This window comes from Schistocerca piceifrons, chromosome 7 (genome assembly GCF_021461385.2).
Source record: "Schistocerca piceifrons isolate TAMUIC-IGC-003096 chromosome 7, iqSchPice1.1, whole genome shotgun sequence".
NCBI lineage: Eukaryota > Metazoa > Arthropoda > Insecta > Orthoptera > Acrididae > Schistocerca > Schistocerca piceifrons.
Genome location: NC_060144.1, coordinates 504,812,632 through 504,831,989, shown reverse-complemented (window position 1 = coordinate 504,831,989; position 19,358 = coordinate 504,812,632). Strand labels below are relative to the sequence as shown.

The following is a 19,358-nucleotide window of genomic DNA, read 5'->3' as shown; positions in this document are numbered from 1 at the left end:
TATCCTCAGTTCATACAGGCAGTTGGCAGAGTTGGTGAAGGCGGAAAGCCTCGTTTGCGGGGTGGAATCGGAGCTAACTATTTCTAGTGTTGTTCCCAGAACCGATCAGGGTCCTGTGGTTTGAAGCCGAGTGGAAGACTTAAACAAGAGGCTGAGACGATTCTGCGGAGATCTGGGGTGCAAATTTCTCGACCTCCGCTATCGGGTGGAGAAATGTAGGGTCCCCCTGAATAGGTCAGGTGTGCACTACACACAGGAAGTGGCTACAAGAGGAAGCGGCTACAAGGGTAGCAGAATGCGTGTGGAGTGCACATGTGACTTTTTAAGTTAGAGAATTCCCTAGGCCCGACAAGATGCCTCCTGAGATGCGACAAAGTAGCAGTAGGCAAAACGCAACACGGAATGACAATATTAATGTGATAGTAGTACACTGCAGGAGTGTCCATAGAAAGGTCCCAGAACTGCTCTCATGAATAAATGGTCACAATGCCCACATAGTATTAGGGGCGGAAAGTTGGCTGAAACCAATGTAAACAGTAATGAAATTCTAAAACTCACATTGGAATGTATACTGCAGAGAGAGCCTGGACGGTGAAGGGGGGAGGCGTGTTATAGTGATAAAAAGTGCAATAGTATCGAAGGAAACTGACGGAGATCCGAAATGGGAAATAATTTGGGTGAAGGTCACGGTTAAAGCAGACTCAAACATTATAACTGGATGTCTCTATAGGTCCCTTGGCTCAGCAGTTGTAGTTGCAAAACACCTGAAAGAAAATTTGGAAAATATTTCGAGTAGATTTCCCGACCATGTTATAGTTTTGGGTGGAGATTTTAATTCACCAGATACAGACTGGGAGACACAAACATTTATAACAGGTGGCAGGGACAAAGAATCCAGTGAAATTTTTTTAAGTGCATTATCTGAAAACTACCTTGAGCGTTAAACAGAGAACAGACTCACGGCGATAACATATTAGACCTTCAGGTGACAAACAGACCCGAACTATTTGAAACAGTTAAAGCAGAACAGGGAATCAGCAAATGGTGATTTCAGCCGTAAATAGAAATATTAAAAAAGGTACGAAGATTTTTCTGTTTAGCAAAAGTGACAAAAAGCAGATGTCAGAGTACTTGACAGCTAAACACAAAAGTTTTATCTCAAGTACAGATAGTGTTGAGGATCAGTAGACAAAGTTCAAAACCATCGTACAATATGCATTAGATGAGTATGTACCAAGCAAAATTGTAAGAGATGGAAAAGAGCCACCGAGGTACAACAACCGAGTTAGAAAACCGCTACGGAAGCAAAGGGAACTTCACAGCAAACAAACATAGCCAAAGCCTTGCAGACAAACAAAAATTACACAAAGCGAAATGTAGTGTGAGGAGGGCTATGCGAGAGGCATTCAACGAATTTCAAAGTAAAGTTCTATGTACTGACTTGGCAGAAAATCCTAAGAAATTTTGGTCTTATGTCAAAGGGGTAGGTGGATCAAAACAAAATGTCCAGACACTCTGTGACCAAAATGGTACTGAAACAGAGGATAACAGACTAATGGCCGAAATATCAAATGTCTTTTTCCAAAGCTGTTCCACAGAGGAAGACTGCACCGTAGTTCCTTCTCTAGACTGTTGCACAGATGACAAAATGGTATATATCGAAATAGATGACAGAGGGATAGAAAAACTATTAAAATCGCTCAAAAGAGGAAAGGCCGCTGGACCTGATGGGATACCAGTTCGATTTTACACAGAGTATGCAAAGGAACTTGCCCCACTTCTTGCAGCGGTGTACCATAGGTCGCTAGAAGAGCGTAGCATTCCAAAGGATTGGAAAAGGGCACAGGTCATCCCGGTTTTCAAGAAGGGACATCGAACAGATGTGCAGAACTATAGTCCTATATCTCTAACGTCGATCAGTTGTAGAATTTTGGAACACGTATTATTTTCAAGTATAATGACTTTTCTGGAGACTAGAAATCTACTCTGTAGGAATCAGCAGGGGTTTTGAAAAAGACAATCGTGTGAAACCCAGCTCGCGTTATTCGTCCACGAGACTCAAAGGGCCACAGACACGGGTTCCCAGGTAGATGCCATGTTTCTTGACTTCCGCAAGGTGTCTGATACAGATCCCCACAGTCGTTTAATGAACAAAGTAAGAGCATATGGACTATCAGACCAATTGTGTGATTGGATTGAAGAGTTTCTATATAACAGGACGCAGCATGTCATTCTCAATTGAGAGAAGTCTTCCAAAGTAAGAGTAATTTCAGGTGTGTCGCAGGGGAGTGCCGTAGGACCGTTGCTATTCACAATATATATATGAATGACCTTGCGGATAACATCGGAAGTTCACTGAGGCTTTTTGTGGATGAAGCTGTAGTATATCCGCTGTAGTATATCGAGATGTTGTAACAATGGAAAATTGTACTGAAATGCAGGAGGATCTGCAACAAATTGACGCATGGTGCAGTGAATGGCAATTGAATCTCAATGTAGACAAGTGTAATGTGCTGCAAATACATAGAAAGAAAGATCCTTTATCATTTAGGTACAATATAGCAGGTCAGCAACTGGAAGTAGTTAATTCCATAAATTATCTGGGAGTAGCCATTAGGAGTGATTTAAAGTGGAATGACCATGTAATAAAATAAATCGTCGGTAAAGCTGATGCCAGACAGAGATTCATTGGAAGAATCCTAAGGAAATGCAGTCCGAAAACAAAGTAAGTAGGTTACAGTACACTTGTTTGCCCACTGCTTCGCGCATGCCTGTGGTCTATTTTTGACAAAAGCCTTGTTGGTCAGATGCTCTCTCTCTGACAGTCTTTTTGTTGTGCCTTTCTGTGATTTAAGCTGAGCACTTAAGCATACCAAAGACTGCACTACATTTGATTTTGCATCCACAGTTAGCCATGAAAAAGATCTGTTCCCAATATATTCTGCACAATTTATCTGAATCTCAAAAACAGGCAATTGTCAACAAGTGAAACAAATGATTAAAAAAACTCAACTGAAGAAATGCAAAATCTGCATATAGCATCATAACATAAAATAAAAGTAATCTATTTGTAAGATGAAAAACTAAGCAGTAATCAACTGTGTGTGTGTGTGTGTGTGTGTGTGTGTGTGTGTGTTCCAAGATGAATAGAAACCCACACAAATGGTTCATTCACAAGTACTTCAAAGTAAATGATAGCAACACCCCCATCCCCTCCTCCCCCTTTCTATACTGCAGCGACCACTGCTTTAGAGCAGTGTTTCTTAAATTGTGTCTCATGTCACAGAACCCTGGGGTTTCATGGTCACTCAAGGATTCCACAAAACTTTTTCAAAACATCAACAAAGTAACTCAAAAAACAATAAAAACTAATGCCTCTGCAAAGAAACACCATTTAACCCTAGTTTTCAATTGCAAATTTGAATAGTTGGTAAGAATGTGACACCGACAACAAATAAGGCTGTATATCAGACTTGAAGGCAACCTTGCGGACGGCATACTCTACAATGAAGGAAGGACTGCACAGAATATGATTGTAGCAGGCCATTCAAAGAACCACTCTCACTCATCTCATAGTGCACCTGCTTCCAAAGCAGTCCATATCACTCTGCTGTCTATCGATGTCCATGTCTACAAAACATTTAGACAGTCAACCCCTTCCAGCTCTTTAAGGAAATCATATAAAAGGAAATGTATGTTTGCTTAAGAAGAGATTTGTGAGAGTTTTATATTTTGCTGTTAACATCATTATCAACATAAGTAGTCATTTAAACTTTTTTCCTCCTAGAGAGGAAAGAAGAGAGAGGAAGGAGAGGGGAGATGAGTGGAGAGTGGGAATGGAGAGACGACGGGGAACTGAAAATAAGAAATCTAAATTGTTTGTCTTAAAATTGTTACCAACACTCCATTGCAGCATGATGTAATGGCTAAAAAAAGAAAAAATCTCTGAAGAGTTCTAATGCAGAACTTGTTTTTCTGCTTCCAAATCAATGACAAGCTCATTTGCTAAAGGTAATTATGATAGTAATGAGAATGATACCAATGAAATTGTCCTGAAAATAGTCAATACTTCTACAAAAAATCGATCCAGATCAGTTGCTATATAGCTTTGGCAGTATGATAGAAATTACAGGTTCTTAGGATTCACTAACAATAATGATAATCGTCAGAAATCACGAAAAGAGTGAATAAAAAAAGCAATTTAAGTGTGTTACTTAGTCACCTGTTGGATATTGCAAAGTGGAGAAGCCTACTCAGTTCCACAAAAATTAATAAACTTTCCACTACGGAGATGGTAAAATGTACGTTAGGTGAAAAATCAACAAAAGAAACAGCTAATACGAGGTGCATTCAAGTTCTAAGGCCTCCGATTTTTTTTCTCCGGACTGGAAAGAGAGAGAAACATGCGCATTGTTTTAAAATGAGGCCGCGTTCATTGTCAATACGTCCCAGAGATGGCAGCACCGTACGGCAGATGGAATTTTACCGCCAGCGGCGAGAATGAGAACTGTTTTAAATACTTAAAATGGCGACGTTTTCCTTACTTGAACAGCGTGCAATCATTTGTTTTCTGAATTTGGGTGGTGTGAAACCAATTGAAATTCATAGACAGTTGAAGGAGACATGTGGTGATGGAGTTATGGATGTGTCGAAAGTGCGTTCGTGGGTGCGACAGTTTAATGAAGGCAGAACATCATGTGACAACAAACCGAAACAACCTCGGGCTCGCACAAGCCGGTCTGACGACATGATCGAGAAAGTGGAGAGAATTGTTTTGGGGGATCGCCGAATAACTGTTGCACAGATCGCCTCCAGAGTTGGCATTTCTGTGGGTTCTGTGCACACAATCCTGCATGACGACCTGAAAATGCGAAAAGTGTCATCCAGGTGGGTGCCACGAATGCTGACAGACGACCACACGGCTGCCCGTGTGGCATGTTGCCAAGCAATGTTGACGCGCAACGACAGCATGAATGGGACTTTCTTTTCGTTGGTTGTGACACTGGATGAGATGTGGATGCCATTTTTCAATCCAGAAACAAAGCGCCAGTCAGCTCAATGGAAGCACACAGATTCACTGCCACCAAAAAAATTTCGGGTAACCGCCAGTGCTGAAAAAATGGTGTCCATGTTCTGGGACAGCGAGGGCGTAATCCTTACCCATTGCGTTCCAAAGGGCACTACAGTAACAGGTGCATCCTACGAAAATGTTTTGAAGAACAAATTCCTTCCTGCACTGCAATAAAAACATCCGGGAAGGGCTGCGCGTGTGCTGTTTCACCAAGACAACGCACCCGCACGTCGAGCAAACCTTACGCAACAGTTTCTTCATGATAACAACTTTGAAGTGATTCCTCATGCTCCCTACTCACCTGACCTGGCTCCTAGTGACTTTTGGCTTTTTCCAACAATGAAAGACACTCTCCGTGGCCACACATTCACCAGCCGTGCTGCTATTGCCTCAGCGATTTTCCAGTGGTCAAAACAGACTCCTAAAGAAGCCTTCACCGCTGCCATGGAATCATGGCATCAGCGTTATGAAAACTGCGTACATCTGCAGGGCGATTACGTCGAGAAGTAACGCCAGTTTCATCGATTTCAGGTGAGTAGTTAATTAGAAAAAAAATCGGAGGCCTTAGAACTTGAATGCACCTCGTGTATCACTTTCAAGTGAAACAGTAGCTCAACACGTAATACGAGGGTGGTTTGAAAAGTTCTCGGAATGGAATAGAAAAAAAGTACTTACATCATTGAAACTTTTCTTAGTTTTCAATGCAGTCTCTTTGTAGATTAATGCACTTGGTATGAAGATGTTCCAGTGCCTTGATCCCATCTCTAAAATGAGTTTCCTCCAGGCCTGCAAAATAGTAGTCAACTCTGGCTATCAATTCTTCGTTTGAAGTGAATTTTCGCCCACCAAGAAAAATTTTCAGTTTTGGAAAGAGATGGAAGGCTGATGGAGCCATATCAGGTGAATTCATACCTAGTTCATGTAATTTTGCCATGGTGATGGTACATGTGTGCGGAGGTGCATTGTCTTGATGGAAGATGACTTTCTTCCTTGCTAAACCTGGCCTTGTTTTGCGTGTCTTTTGTTGCAATTTGTTCAGGAGGTTAGCACAGTATTCTCCAGTAATTGCTTGCCCAGTGGGGAGATAATCTACAAACAAAATCCCCTTCGCATCCCAGAACACTGAGACCATGACCTTCCCCACCGAGGAAATTGTCTCCGCTTTCTTTGGTGGCAGAGAATCAGCATGTTTCCACTGCTTTGACTGTTGTTTTGTCTCTGTGATATAGTAGTGCACGTAAGTTTCATCTGTGGTCACAAACTGGAGCAAAAAACCTTGTTCGTTTCTCCTAAAATGGGCCAAACGTTGTTCCGATATGTCTATTCTCGTGCGTTTTTGATCCAACATCAGGAGTCACAGCACCCATCTTGCAGATAATTTTTTCCATTTCTAATTCTTCATGCACTTTCAATTGGTGATCCTCCATGAGCATTTTGTGCACTTTTGCAATTTCTGGAGTAGTGACACACTGCGGATCACCATCTAAGCTCTCCCAACCAAATTTAAATTCATTTGTCCACTTGGCAACAGTTGAATATGAAGGAGCAGTCTCCCAGTGTTTTTTGGGAATCAGCATGAATGTCTCTAGAATGAAATTTTCACTCTACAGCGGAGTGTGCACTGATATGAAACTTCCTCGGTCCAGCACATAGTTTTAATCTGCAGGAAGTTTAATATCAGTGCACACTCCGTTGTAGAGTGAAAACATCATTCTAGAAGCATCCCCAGGCTGTGGCTAAGCCATGTCTCCACAATATCCTTTCTTCCAGGAGTGCTAGTTCTGCAAGGTTCGCAGGAGAGCTTCTGTGAAGTTTGGAAGGTAGGAGACAATGTACTGGTGGAATTGAAGCTGTGAGGACGGGGCGTGAGTCGTGCTTGGGTAGCTCAGTTGGTAGAGCACTTGCCCGCGAAAGGCAAAGGTACCGAGTTAGAGTCTCGGTCCGGCACAGTTTTAATCTGCCAGGAAGTTTCAGCATGAATGTCCTTTTTTCCCATCATCGCAAATCACTATGCAGGAACAACAACAGAGCAACATCACTGCCACAGCTCTCTTCCAAGAGCACTGACGTGGCACGTGTTTACAGGCAACAGTCCAATGAATATCACGTGAACAACTCGTTCAAACCACCCTCGCAGATTTACCAACCAACATACAGAATGAGCTTACTCTCTGTCTCTAATGATGCAAATTTTCATAACAAATGGGTTGAATCTAATGATGTAACAGGACTCACAGTATTGACTGCAATAGCTAACACAAAAACATACTACTGCAGAATCTTCTTTGATGCTAATCTATAGTAACAGGTACTACTGGAGTCTACATACTTGGTCTCTGAAACACTTTTCTTGAAGAGAATAAAATACCACGGAACAATTGCAGTCTTCTCTCTGCCAATGGATCAACTCTCTGCCAATGGATCAAAGGCCATTAGTGGTGTAATTAATAGATCTGTACAGCTTATTAAGAATATCGCCAACAAAAACTATTCTAGAAGCCACTGCACGATTAACAGGCAGGCACTTGCTGCAAAATAATTAGCACCCAGTTGCATGTATCCTCTTCACAAGATCAAAATTATTAACTTCCTAGAATCTCTGCCACTAAATAATGTGAAAACCTGAGGAGTGTAGATGTATCTCTTATTTCACATACTGAAGTCAGAGGATTTTCTTAAGAAAAGATAATAAGCCATATTTTTGAACTGAGAGACAAGTGTGTGCTTTCTGTTTAAAAAACAGCTTCGAATTGAACTATCAAATTTTCAGTAGCAACTGGTATCTTCAAATGGCCTATTTAAGCACCTTTTTACTCTGTTCTACAAATGCTAAGGAACAACTGACCAAAGACAGTTAAAGAAAACTTAGATGGCGGGATGTGTTAACAGCAGTGAAGCCTGTGCACGAATGCACTGTATGCATTTGACAGTTCATGTGGTACAGTATTTGATGAAGGTGGTTGTGGAACTGATTAGTGCGACATTCCGTGTGGTACAGCAACATGTCTGCAAGACATCATTTCAGTGCTTGTGTTTGTGGACGAGTAGTCTGACAGCTTGAAGCCAGCTCAAGTGCTACAACCCTGGTCACAGAAATGTTACTACTGTGGCTACAGTAGTAGGCATGTTCAAAAGTGACATCACATGATTAAAATAGGCCACTGAAGGTGGAAATGCCCTTGCAGACGCATGCGGATGGTTGTAGGCGGACCATCACATCACAAGAGGATCAATATGTAGCCATAGTGGCAGAAAGGAACAGACATCTCACTCCTAGATTACAGCAAGACGGTACTGTAAGGAATTTATTCTGTGTCATGCCTGTCTGTTTAGGAATGCGGTAGGTCTTGACTTTCTATTTATGGATGATGATGCCTTCCCACACAAGACCACTGAGATGTCTGGCACACTGGAAAGTGGACACATTGAACATAAAGAATGACCTGCATACTCCCTGGGCCTAAACCCTATAGAGCATGTCTGGGATGCTCTTGGCAGATTCATTTCTCAACTAACACCCTCCCTGAACCATGCAAGAACTGAAAACTGCCTTGAAAGAGTGGGACAATAGTCTCCTTTCAAGGACTCCTCCACAGTTTGGCAGCCAGCATGAATAACAGGTGAAAAATGTGCATTAGTGCCCAAAAAGGACATACTCCTTACTAAGAGTCGAACATCGACCTTCATGTTTTGAAGTCTGACCGGCGTCAACCAAGAACATTATTTGTCTGTCTGTTATTCCGCTTTTGCATATGGTGAAGTCTGTATAATTTTATGTTATAAATATACCAATCCATTTCTACTCTGTATGTACTGTGTTTCATGTTGTACATCATTATCTGTGATTGTTCCTGTCCAACAATGTCTCTGTTCCTTGGCAGTTTCATGCAGTGTAGAAAAATCAAGGGCTCAATTTAACTCTTCAAGGCAAGTAAATGAATCTACTAATCAAGAAAACCCTTTTGCCTTCAAGAAAAATAAACTGGACCATTTGAATATCCTCCAATGGGTTTGATTGCTTCCTGACAATAAAAGACATTTTAGAAGAGGAAAGGCTTAAAACAGAAGATATGTTTATTGAAGTTATTCAGTACCTGAAAGATCTGAATGAAACTTATAATTAGTATTTTCCAAATGAATAGTAAATTATACAGCAAAATGAGCAGTGGGTTACAAGCCTATACATTGTGAATGCACAATCTTCTACCATATCTGCAGAAGAATACGAAACTGACATTAGTTCATTGTTGGAAGAAAAATTTGAATTTATGTTGTTACCGAAATTCTGCAGCAGTGTAGAATGCTTTTAAATATACCAACAATTATCGCAAAGGGCCATGTTGATACTTTTACCATTTGCAACGTCATACATGCACAAAACAGAGTTCTCCCCTTACGTGTAAAAAAAAAATCTCAACAGACTCACTGCCAAACCTGTTACAAGAATTCAGCTTTCATCAAAAAAGTGTAATGGTAAGTGTAATTGCAAAAATAAGAACAAAAACAACTTATTTAATTAAAATTTAAAAATCCTAACTGATCATGTTATTTCAAATTTAAGAGGATTCAGATTAATTTTGAAATTACATTTTGAAGTAAATAAATGTTATTTCAAATTATTGCCAATTTTGTTGCAAATAATAATTTTTTACAATGTTGGATTAAAAACATACTAAAGAAACAAACCAGGGGTTCTGTCACAAAAATGACATGCCAAAGTGCTCCACTCACTGAAAAGATTAAGAATCATTGTTTTAGAGGATCTAAAACTAGTTAATTCTGAATAGTATACAATTATTTATTTGCCACAAGTCACCACAGAAGTCAGTAACAAGAAACAAAACAATCACACCATTCTTCATTATGACAATGCCAGCTGTCAACAGCATGTCAAACAATCGATTATTTAACAGAGAAAAACCATTGAATTAATGTCTCATTGCCTTTATTCAACTGATTTATCATCTAGTGACCTCTTTACACTCAAGTTCCTTGCAGTTAATGCTGTTTCTGGTTTCTCGACCTCCGAAGTCTCTTAGTCTATGATTACCTCAGATCCCCTCATGGAGCTCCTCTGACAAACCACTGATCTGAGTCTTATTTTCTTTTTCCCTTTGTGATCCACCTTCATTTCTTTCTTTTGCCGTCTATTATTTCACTTGTTTTATATGGCCATAACACAGCAACCTCTTCCTCTCAATAGCTTCCTTTATTTGAAAAATGTACTGCCTTAAGCTGCTGTAAAATACTTTAGTTATACAACCAGTTTCAGTCATCTAACCGTCATCCAGTTCATAAAAGTATTCATAGAATCATGTCAAGTGAAATATAACCATGAATAATACAAAGGTTATCATAATATAAATTATGTCATCAATCTGTAAGAACTGTGCTAGTCAGTGTATTCATTCACATTAAAACTGTAATTGGCTTTAATACTGGAGAGTTGCCTCCTGAAAATATATTAGCTTCCATTATGTTCCCTTCCATTTCCACCATTTTTCTGATTTTTTCATTTCTGACTTGTCTACTCTTGAGACTGCAGCACTGTCTCCAGTAATCAATTTCTGCATCGCAGCTGATCATTTGTCTCTTCCTTATTTCCAAAACTTCCTGACCCATTATACATATATACATTTGTTTTCTGTTAGTGTTTTGTTCGTAACCTTTTTAATTTTGTTTCTGAGGTTACTACGTCTAAGGATTGTATTTAGTTCTCAACTAACACATTTCCTTTACTCAGTCTAATTTTTAATAGCTTCTACACTCTTTCCTTTCTTAGGTTATACCTCCATATTTAATAGAAAATTAAGATTAAAATTCCCAGCATCTTATCATTTTCCAGGTTCCAAGAACAGAGTGGAAAACTGCTTCCAGAATTGGTTACAATGCTTGCAAATGTGTATAAATTTTAATGGTGATTAATTTGAGAAACAATAAAGAGATGTATATGAAAACAATTCATTCATTCTGTAAAAACTTACAAAGGAGGCATTGTTGCTTCTTGTTATAAACTCCTATGGTCAATGAGTTGGCTGTAGGACACATCATTACAGTCTTTGGTGGTGATGAATGGAATAATCTAATGTACAGTAAGCCGGAACTTGGGTAGATGTTTCAAGATTCTGAGATATTATCATATCAATATAACAATCAAGGATCAGACTGATTTTTGGAACTTCTTCACAGATACATTTACTATAATCTCCTAATTTGGAAAAAACTTTTATAGTTTTACAAATGTGGGCCAAAACTGAATGACAGAGATTTTCCTGTCAAAATTTAAATTCTTATTGTGTGCTCAACTGGGTACAGCAATTCATAGGGCTGTATCAATGACTATACCTGGTTGGAAATCAAAGATGACCTTAAACTATGCAAGTAATCAAAACTCCTGGATGGAAACAAAATGACTTATGTGTTGGTTGGAAGGGACAGGGGTTAGTCGGGGAGGGGTTAGGCGAGTGGAACATATCTCCTCCTTGAATCAGGCAGGACTACAGAGTATTGAACAGAAAAAGTAGACACCAAAAGAGTATAATAAATAAATGTTATTGGAGTTTTACTTAGGAGAATGGTAGCACATGTAACACTCAATAAGCCAGGTACTAGCAAATCAAAGAAGAAAGAACAAACACTTTCAACAGGGTAGATAGTAGAAACTATAAGCAGAAGCAATGGTAATTTGTACATAAAAAATAACTTGCTTAATGAGAGATGTAATTAAGGAACAGGAGCAAAGAAACACTATTGTAACATACTAGAAGATAGTTCTAGTTTTAATTATTTTGTGACATGGGAAATTAGTAGTGAAGTTGACAAATATACTGCTACCTAAACAAATAATGAGATGACAGACAGAAGTCATCACATTGCAACTGCATGATAGAAACAAAATAGTATACTGCTAAATTTTCATTATAATATTCGCAGAAGCAAATATTATTAAAAACCTGTAATACGAGCTTGTTTCAATACATGCTGTACCAACCACACTCCAATCAGCTAATAAAATAAAAACATACAAAATATCTGTTTTTGATACATTAAAAAAAAATTGTGTCACTAACCTGTCTGAATCAGATCCATTTCTAGCAATAATTAATTTTAATTTGCTAAGACCACCAACAGGCACCCTATCACTACCTGTAGCAAACTGTAGTAACTTCCTCTTATAGTCTAAAGGCATATTATGAACAATATCCCAGAAATCGCGTATTATCGGTGTGTCTGATGTATATCCACCATCATATTCTGTAGCTTCTTCCAGTTCATTGAAATTAAAATTCTGCAACAGATCACAAAATACAATTTCATGACATAACAATTCTGAGATGTCGTGGTAATGCACTATGTTTTATCAGTGAGATGCCTACCTTACTACCACACACCAATTCCTCTACTTCCTCAGGCCTGAAAAGTAACTGAAGTGGTGACTCATCTGTGACCATGTGGAAACCTTTTCGAAAAGCTTTGAACTGTTTTTCAACTGATGTGTTCAATAAGAAATCGGCATACAGGTCTACAAATTCCTGCAGAAAGAAAAAATAAAATTCACTCATTATGAAGTTATAGTAGTGTCAAATGCTTTATTCAAATATACAATAAATAAAGAAAATTGTCACACAATGGAAAATCCAGTATGGAACGTAGCAATATTATAAAAAGGAAAGTTGCTACTCATCATATGGAGGAGATGCTGAGTCACAGATAGGCACAACAAATAAAGCTTTTGGCCAGTAAGGCCTTCGTCAAAAATAGATCTCTCTCTCTCACACACACACACACACACACACACACACACACACACTCTAACGCAATTCGCACACATGACTGCAATCCCAGGCAACTATAGTAGCACATAGCAGCAGCACCAGTGCATGATGGGAGTGGCGAATGGGTGGGGGACGGGGAGGGATAGTAGGATGGGGGTGGTGGAGAGTGAAGAGCTGCAGGTTAAGACAGAAGGCAGGAGAGAGGTGGGGAGGTGTGGAGTGTGGGGGGCGGGGGGTAGCAGAAAAGGAGAGAAGTAGAAAGACTGGGTACAATGGTGGAATGAGGGCTGCCTAGTGCTGGAATGAGAACAGAGAAGGGGCTGGATGGGTCAGGTCAATGAATAACGAAGGTTGAGGCCAGGAGGGTTACAGGAACGTAGGATGTATTGCAGGGAAATATGGCACAGACTGTCAAGCAGTCATTGAAATGAAAGATGTCGTGGGTTTTTGCCTTTCACTATTGTTGACTCCCTCAGATTTCTTCTTGTTTCCTCCTTTTTGCATCCGTTTCATCCTTGTAATTTTTCATATGTATTTGGGTGCATTTTTGCATGGTTTTTGGATGTAATTCTACATTATTTAAGTAATTTTTCGCATTTATTTCCACCACAAAGGACCCTTGCTCCTTCCATCTGCATCATTACAGAGAAGTTTCCTTATCCCTAGCCGGAAACCAGTCCCACATACTGTTCCTGCATTGTTGCTTGGTTCATGGAATCCCACCCCCCCCCCCCCCCCCCACCCCACTCCAAATGGCCTTACCACCAAATTACCCGTCTCTGGCTGCCACCCGTCCTTCCACAATGACATCCACCTGTTCAGGTTCCGCCAATCCTTAGCCCTCGCCAACATAGTCCTGCAAAACCATATCAACCAAGCCCAAATCTCCTTGCAGTAACGTCTTTCTATCTGCAAAATTCTCCTGCTATGCAATCCCAAATTTCTGAAACCCATATCACACAATGAAACTCTTGTCCTGGAACTGGAGCAACATGCACAATGCCACCTAAAAAAGTTCTCCACCCTGCTCACTTCCTACTCCAGACTTGGAGTACCGCTGTTCATCACACCTCAACAACCTCCAACCCCCCTCCCCTCCCCCCACATCCCATCATAGCTGACAAACCATGTCTCGCAGACCTGCTACACCTACCCCACCCACCAAAACTACCGCCCTCCCACCACCACCACCACCACCACCACCACCACACAGAAGCCAGAACATAAACAAACCCCTGAAGCTCTCCCGTGGTCATCAAATCTGCAGTGACAAGTGGTTCCCCTTAAAATATACGGAGGGTCTCACTGAAGCCTTCCAAGACTAATTATCCTCCCAATGTTGTACAAAAACAAATTTCCCATGATTTATCTTTCTATTCTCCCACCACCTCCCAAAGTCACAACGTCCAGCCACAGAGTTAACACAGTACCACCCAGGACTGGAGCAACTGAATTATATTCCCCGCCAGGGTTTCGACGACCTCTTGTCATGCCCTGAAATGATAAATGGCCTGCCCACTACCCTTTCCTCCCCTAACAGTGGTATTCCGCTGCCCACTGAAGATACACAATATACTTGTCAATCCTCCACACAACCCCTGCTACCAACCCCTTACCTCATGGCTCGTACCCCTGTAATAGACCTAGATGTAATACCTGTCCCACACATCCTCCCACCACCACCTATTCCCGACCGATCATAAACATCACCTATCCCATCAAAGGCAGAGCTACCTGTGAAACTAGTCGTGACATACAAGCTAAGCTGCAACCACTGCACTGCATTCTATGTAAGTATGAAAACCAATAAGCTGTCTGCACGAATGGACACCGACAAACTGTGGCCAAGAAACAAGTAGACCACCCTGTTGCTGAACATGCCAAACATGATATCCTTCATTTCAATGACTGCTCCACAACCTGTGCTATATGGATCCTATCCACCTATACCAGCTTTTTTGAAATGTGGGAACTTTCCCTGCAAATACATCCTTTGTTCCCGTAACCCTCCTGGCCTCAACTTCGTTAAACATTGACCTGACCCATCCACCCCCTTACCTTCACAAGCACTACACAGCCCTGATTTCGTGATCACACCCAGTCTTTTTACTTCTCTCCTTTTCTGCTACCACCCCCCCCCCCCCCAAAAAAAAAAAAAAAAAAATCACCCACCCACCTCACCCCTGCCTTCTGCCAAAGGTGCAGCACTTTACTCGCTGCCACTTCTACCCTACTATCCATCCCCCTCCCCACCCAAAACGCCTCCTTACCGCCACCCAGATGCCACTCCAATCATGCACTGGTGCTGCTGCTTGCAGTGTGGCTACAGTTGCCTGAGACTGCAGTCGTGTGTGTGAATTGCATTAGTTTGTGTGTGTGTGTGTGTGTGTGTTGCACAAAAGGGAGATATATATATATATATATATCAGACGTAAACAACTACAGAGGCATTTCACTTTTGCCAGCCACTACAAAATTTTACTCATGTTTTTCCTAAAGAAGGCACAAGAAGGACTAGAAGAAACAATTTCAGATGACCATGTGGGCTTTTGACCAAACATTGTATCCAGAACAGAGCTTTAATCTCAAAACTGTATTAAAAATTAAAGCAATCAAGTCAAAACCAACTATTTGCACATTTGTTGATTTTAAGAAAGCACATAATTATATAGACAGACAATCTCTACACAGTATTCTAGAAGAATGTGGACTAGATGCCAAAACTCTGAAACTGATTGAATAAACATTAATCTTAATTTTTGATTTGGTTTTTGTCACATATGAAATTTGAGAACCATTCTTAGTTAAAACAGTTTTAAGACAAGGAGATGGGATCTCACCACTATTATTCAACACAGTTTTTAGACAAAGTAATGGAAGAATGGAACTAAGAAAACGAAACTTTTGGAAGCCAATCTAACTAGGAAGAGGTCGAGGAAAACTGAACATTCCATATTTAGCATTTGCAAATGACTTATCAATTCTATCTGATAGTGAAAAAACCGCAGTAAAACAAATCGAGACCCTCAAAGAACGTGCAGAGAAGGTTAGCCTGCAAATCTCCTTTCAGAAGAGTGAATTCATGTGTTCCAAGTTAGATTTTCTGAAACTTAAAATAAATTATGGTGAAATCACTGGAATCAAACATTTAAGTATCTAAGTGAAATTACAGATTGCAGAAAATCGAGAAGTGATTGGCCTTGTTTCAAATTCATATAAGAAAAAAATGCCTGTTGAAAGGCTCTAAAATCAGACACTACAACACAGTAATCAAACTGACAGCCACTAATGCAAGAGAAACACTCTCATTGAACAGAAAACTATATTTACAAGAAATTAAGAAAGTAGAGAGAAATACTATTAGGAAAATCCTGGGACTACAATACACACAAGATGGATACAGACTGAAACCATCGAGACAACAGAAACAGTATCAAACATTGAAATTGACATCAGAAAGAGGCAAATGAAGTTCAATGGACACCTCGACAGATTATCTGGAAAAAGACTAACTAAATGTCTATTGGACTATGCGACATCACTTAACGCATTAATACCCTGGGTAACTGAAGTTAAGAACAATTTGACAAAAGCAAAAATTGACATAAGAAACACATCAGACAGGGATACATTCAGAAGCAAAATTGACAAGCTGAAGTTTACTCCAGAGATGGAACCAAAACCATAGCGACCAGAGTCGACCGAAGGAAAGAAAGAAGGCCTTTGGGGAGAAAATGCAGAAATATTGGAAAAATAAGAAAAACCTGAAAGTAGAATGAAAATCACTTGCTTATCATTCTCCAATGCAATGGGGGCATTCACCACCACCACCACCACCACCACCACCACCACCACCACCACCAATAATAATAATAAAGTTCAACTTCCAGAATAAAAAAATGTATTCCATTTTCTATTCAATGTTTCACTCTTTTGTACCAAATTTTCATTTATTCTAAATACTTGCATGTTCGTGTGATTAGTAATTAAAAATAAAAATCTCATCTTACCAAAAATTAAGATCCAATTTACACTGAAGAGCCAAAGAAACTGGTACACCTGCCTAATATCGTTTAGGGTACCCGAGAACATGCAGAAGTACCGCATCACAATGGGGCATGAACTCTACTAATGTCTGAAGTAGTGCTGGAGGGAACTGACACCATGAATCATGCAGGGCTGTCCATAAATCCGTAACAGTATGAGTGGGTGGAGATCTCTTCCGAACAGCACATTGAAAGGCATCCCAGATATGCTAAATAACGTTCATGTCTGTGGAGTTTGGTGACCAGCAGAAGTGTTTAAACTCAGAAGAGTATTCCTAGAGCCACTCTCTAGCAATTCTGGACAGGTGGGGTGTCACATTGTCCTGCTGGCATTGCCCAAGTCTGTCAGAAAGTACAATGGACATGAATGGTTGCAGGTGATCAGACAGGATGCTTACATATGTGTCACGTGTCAGTCATATCTAGATGTATCAGGGGTCCTGTATCACTCCCAACTGCACACGCCTCCACCAGCTTGAACAATCCACTGCTGAACGCATGGTCTATGGATTCACGAGAGTGTCTCCATACCGGTAAGTGTCCATCTGCTCGACACAATTTGAAATGAGACTCGTCCAACCAGGCAACACGTTTCAAGTCATCAACAGTCCAATGTCAGTGTCAATGGGCCCAGGTGAGGCATAAAGCTTTGTGTCGTGCAGTCATCAAGGATACATGAGTGGGCTTTCAGCTCCAAAAGCCCATATTGATGATGTTTCGTGGAATGGTTCACACACTAACACTTGTTGATGGCCCAGCATTGAAATCTGCAGCAATTTGCAGAAATATTGAACTTCTGTCATATTGAATGATTCTCTTCAGTTGTTGTCGGTCCCGTTCTTGCAGGATCTTTTTCTGGCTACAGCGATGTCTGAGATTTGATGTTTAACCGGTTTCCTGATATTCACACTGCGCTAGTGAAATGGTCGTATGGGAAAATCCGCAACTACATTGTTACCTTGGAGGTGCTGTGTCCCATCAGTTGTGCACTGAATATACCACCACATACAACCTCACTTAAATATCGCTAACCTACCACACACTTGTCTTACGAAGGCATTGCCAACCGTAGTGCCGTATTCTGCCTGTTTACATCTATCTGTACTTGAATACACATGCCTATATCAGTTTCTTTGGCTCTTCAGTGTATATCAAGCTCATTTGTTAATAAATATGAAACTGAAGTAAAATTAAAATAAAAGCACCTGCTTATTCATAAATCTCAGTCGTGTTAATTGTGATAAACATTATAACTTTTTTGTAAATCACAATATTCAGAAAAAGAGGTGGTTCTTTTTTCTCCTTCTATTTATTTAGCATCTAGCATCACCGTTAACTAGTTGCAAACAAGCACTCAATTTATCACATACTCTGCAACAGTTTTTATTAATTCATCAATCCCCAATACAGTGGAAAGCTCATGACTAACACCACTGGGGATTCACATTTGAATTCAAAATTGTTCATGCAAGTGAAAATCAATACAAAGTTACTTTTCTTAGGAATCTGAAGCTAGCGAATCCTAGTTCTTTCAGTTCTGCCACTTTTAATACACCACCAAACACCATTACATACTCCAACATTTTTAAAAAAATATTAAGTGGCCCACACACAAGTGACAATCCCAGATGATATTGAACGCGGACAGTTGCTTTGTTCAATCCTGCCAAACACGAGTGATTTACTATGCAATTTCAGTCAGTATTTCCAGCACCAGTGCGTCGTGATGTTCTGCTATGGTATTTAAATCTCAACATTTATATAAAATTTATTAAATTTGTCTTGGAATGTTTTCTTGGGAACTTTAAGTTACATTACAGCATCTGTTGAGGTGTTTTTCTTGTTGTGGGTTTATTTTAAGTGATCGATATATTGCGAGATGCCACATCTCTACTTATTCCCAGTAATAACAGTTAGCTCCTTTTCCAGTCGTCGTCTTGTTTTCTTTTGATGTTGTGGTCCTGCTATGCTGCACCACATATTTGACCATTGACTTTCTTTCTGACTGCAGAGTGGAGAGGCTATAAGAGATCTTCTACATTTAAGCAACTCACTACGAAATCATAAAACACTGTTTCTGTAATTATTCTATATTCAAATAAGTCGTCAACTCACAACAACTGATAATTAAGGAAGCTTTCCAGACAACATGTTCATGTATGCTGTTTCAATGCTTGACCAAAAGCATAAGTTCGTACTTAACACCATATAGAATGGCACAGAGTCAATATAAACACATTCACTATTCTTTGGTGCTCGAGCATTGTCGTTGGGCCCCTTTCTTCTTGAGCCCACAGCACCCCACACAGCATGACTGCAAAGTGCAAGTGGCACCCCACCGGCCAGTCCAATTATAAATCCATCATCTCTTTCTGCACTGTGTCCACATTTCTCTTTCTCATATCTTCACATAAATTTCAACATCCTGGGCACAGTAGATGCTCTTTACACTACTACTAATTATAG

The 19,358-nt window shown here is 40.1% G+C and overlaps 1 protein-coding gene across 2 annotated transcripts in view; it reads right to left on the bottom strand.

The window, feature by feature from the left end:
* Window positions 1-19,358, bottom strand: part of LOC124804771 (ubiquitin-protein ligase E3A) — a 130,462-nt gene that overhangs the window by 15,456 nt on the left and 95,648 nt on the right. For both annotated transcript variants that reach the window (XM_047265089.1, XM_047265091.1), the window contains exons 10-11: window positions 12,448-12,603; window positions 12,142-12,359 (exon numbers count right to left, since the gene is read on the bottom strand). In XM_047265089.1, coding sequence (XP_047121045.1) covers window positions 12,142-12,359; window positions 12,448-12,603 — 374 coding nt within the window. The remainder of the gene's footprint in view (window positions 1-12,141; window positions 12,360-12,447; window positions 12,604-19,358) is intronic.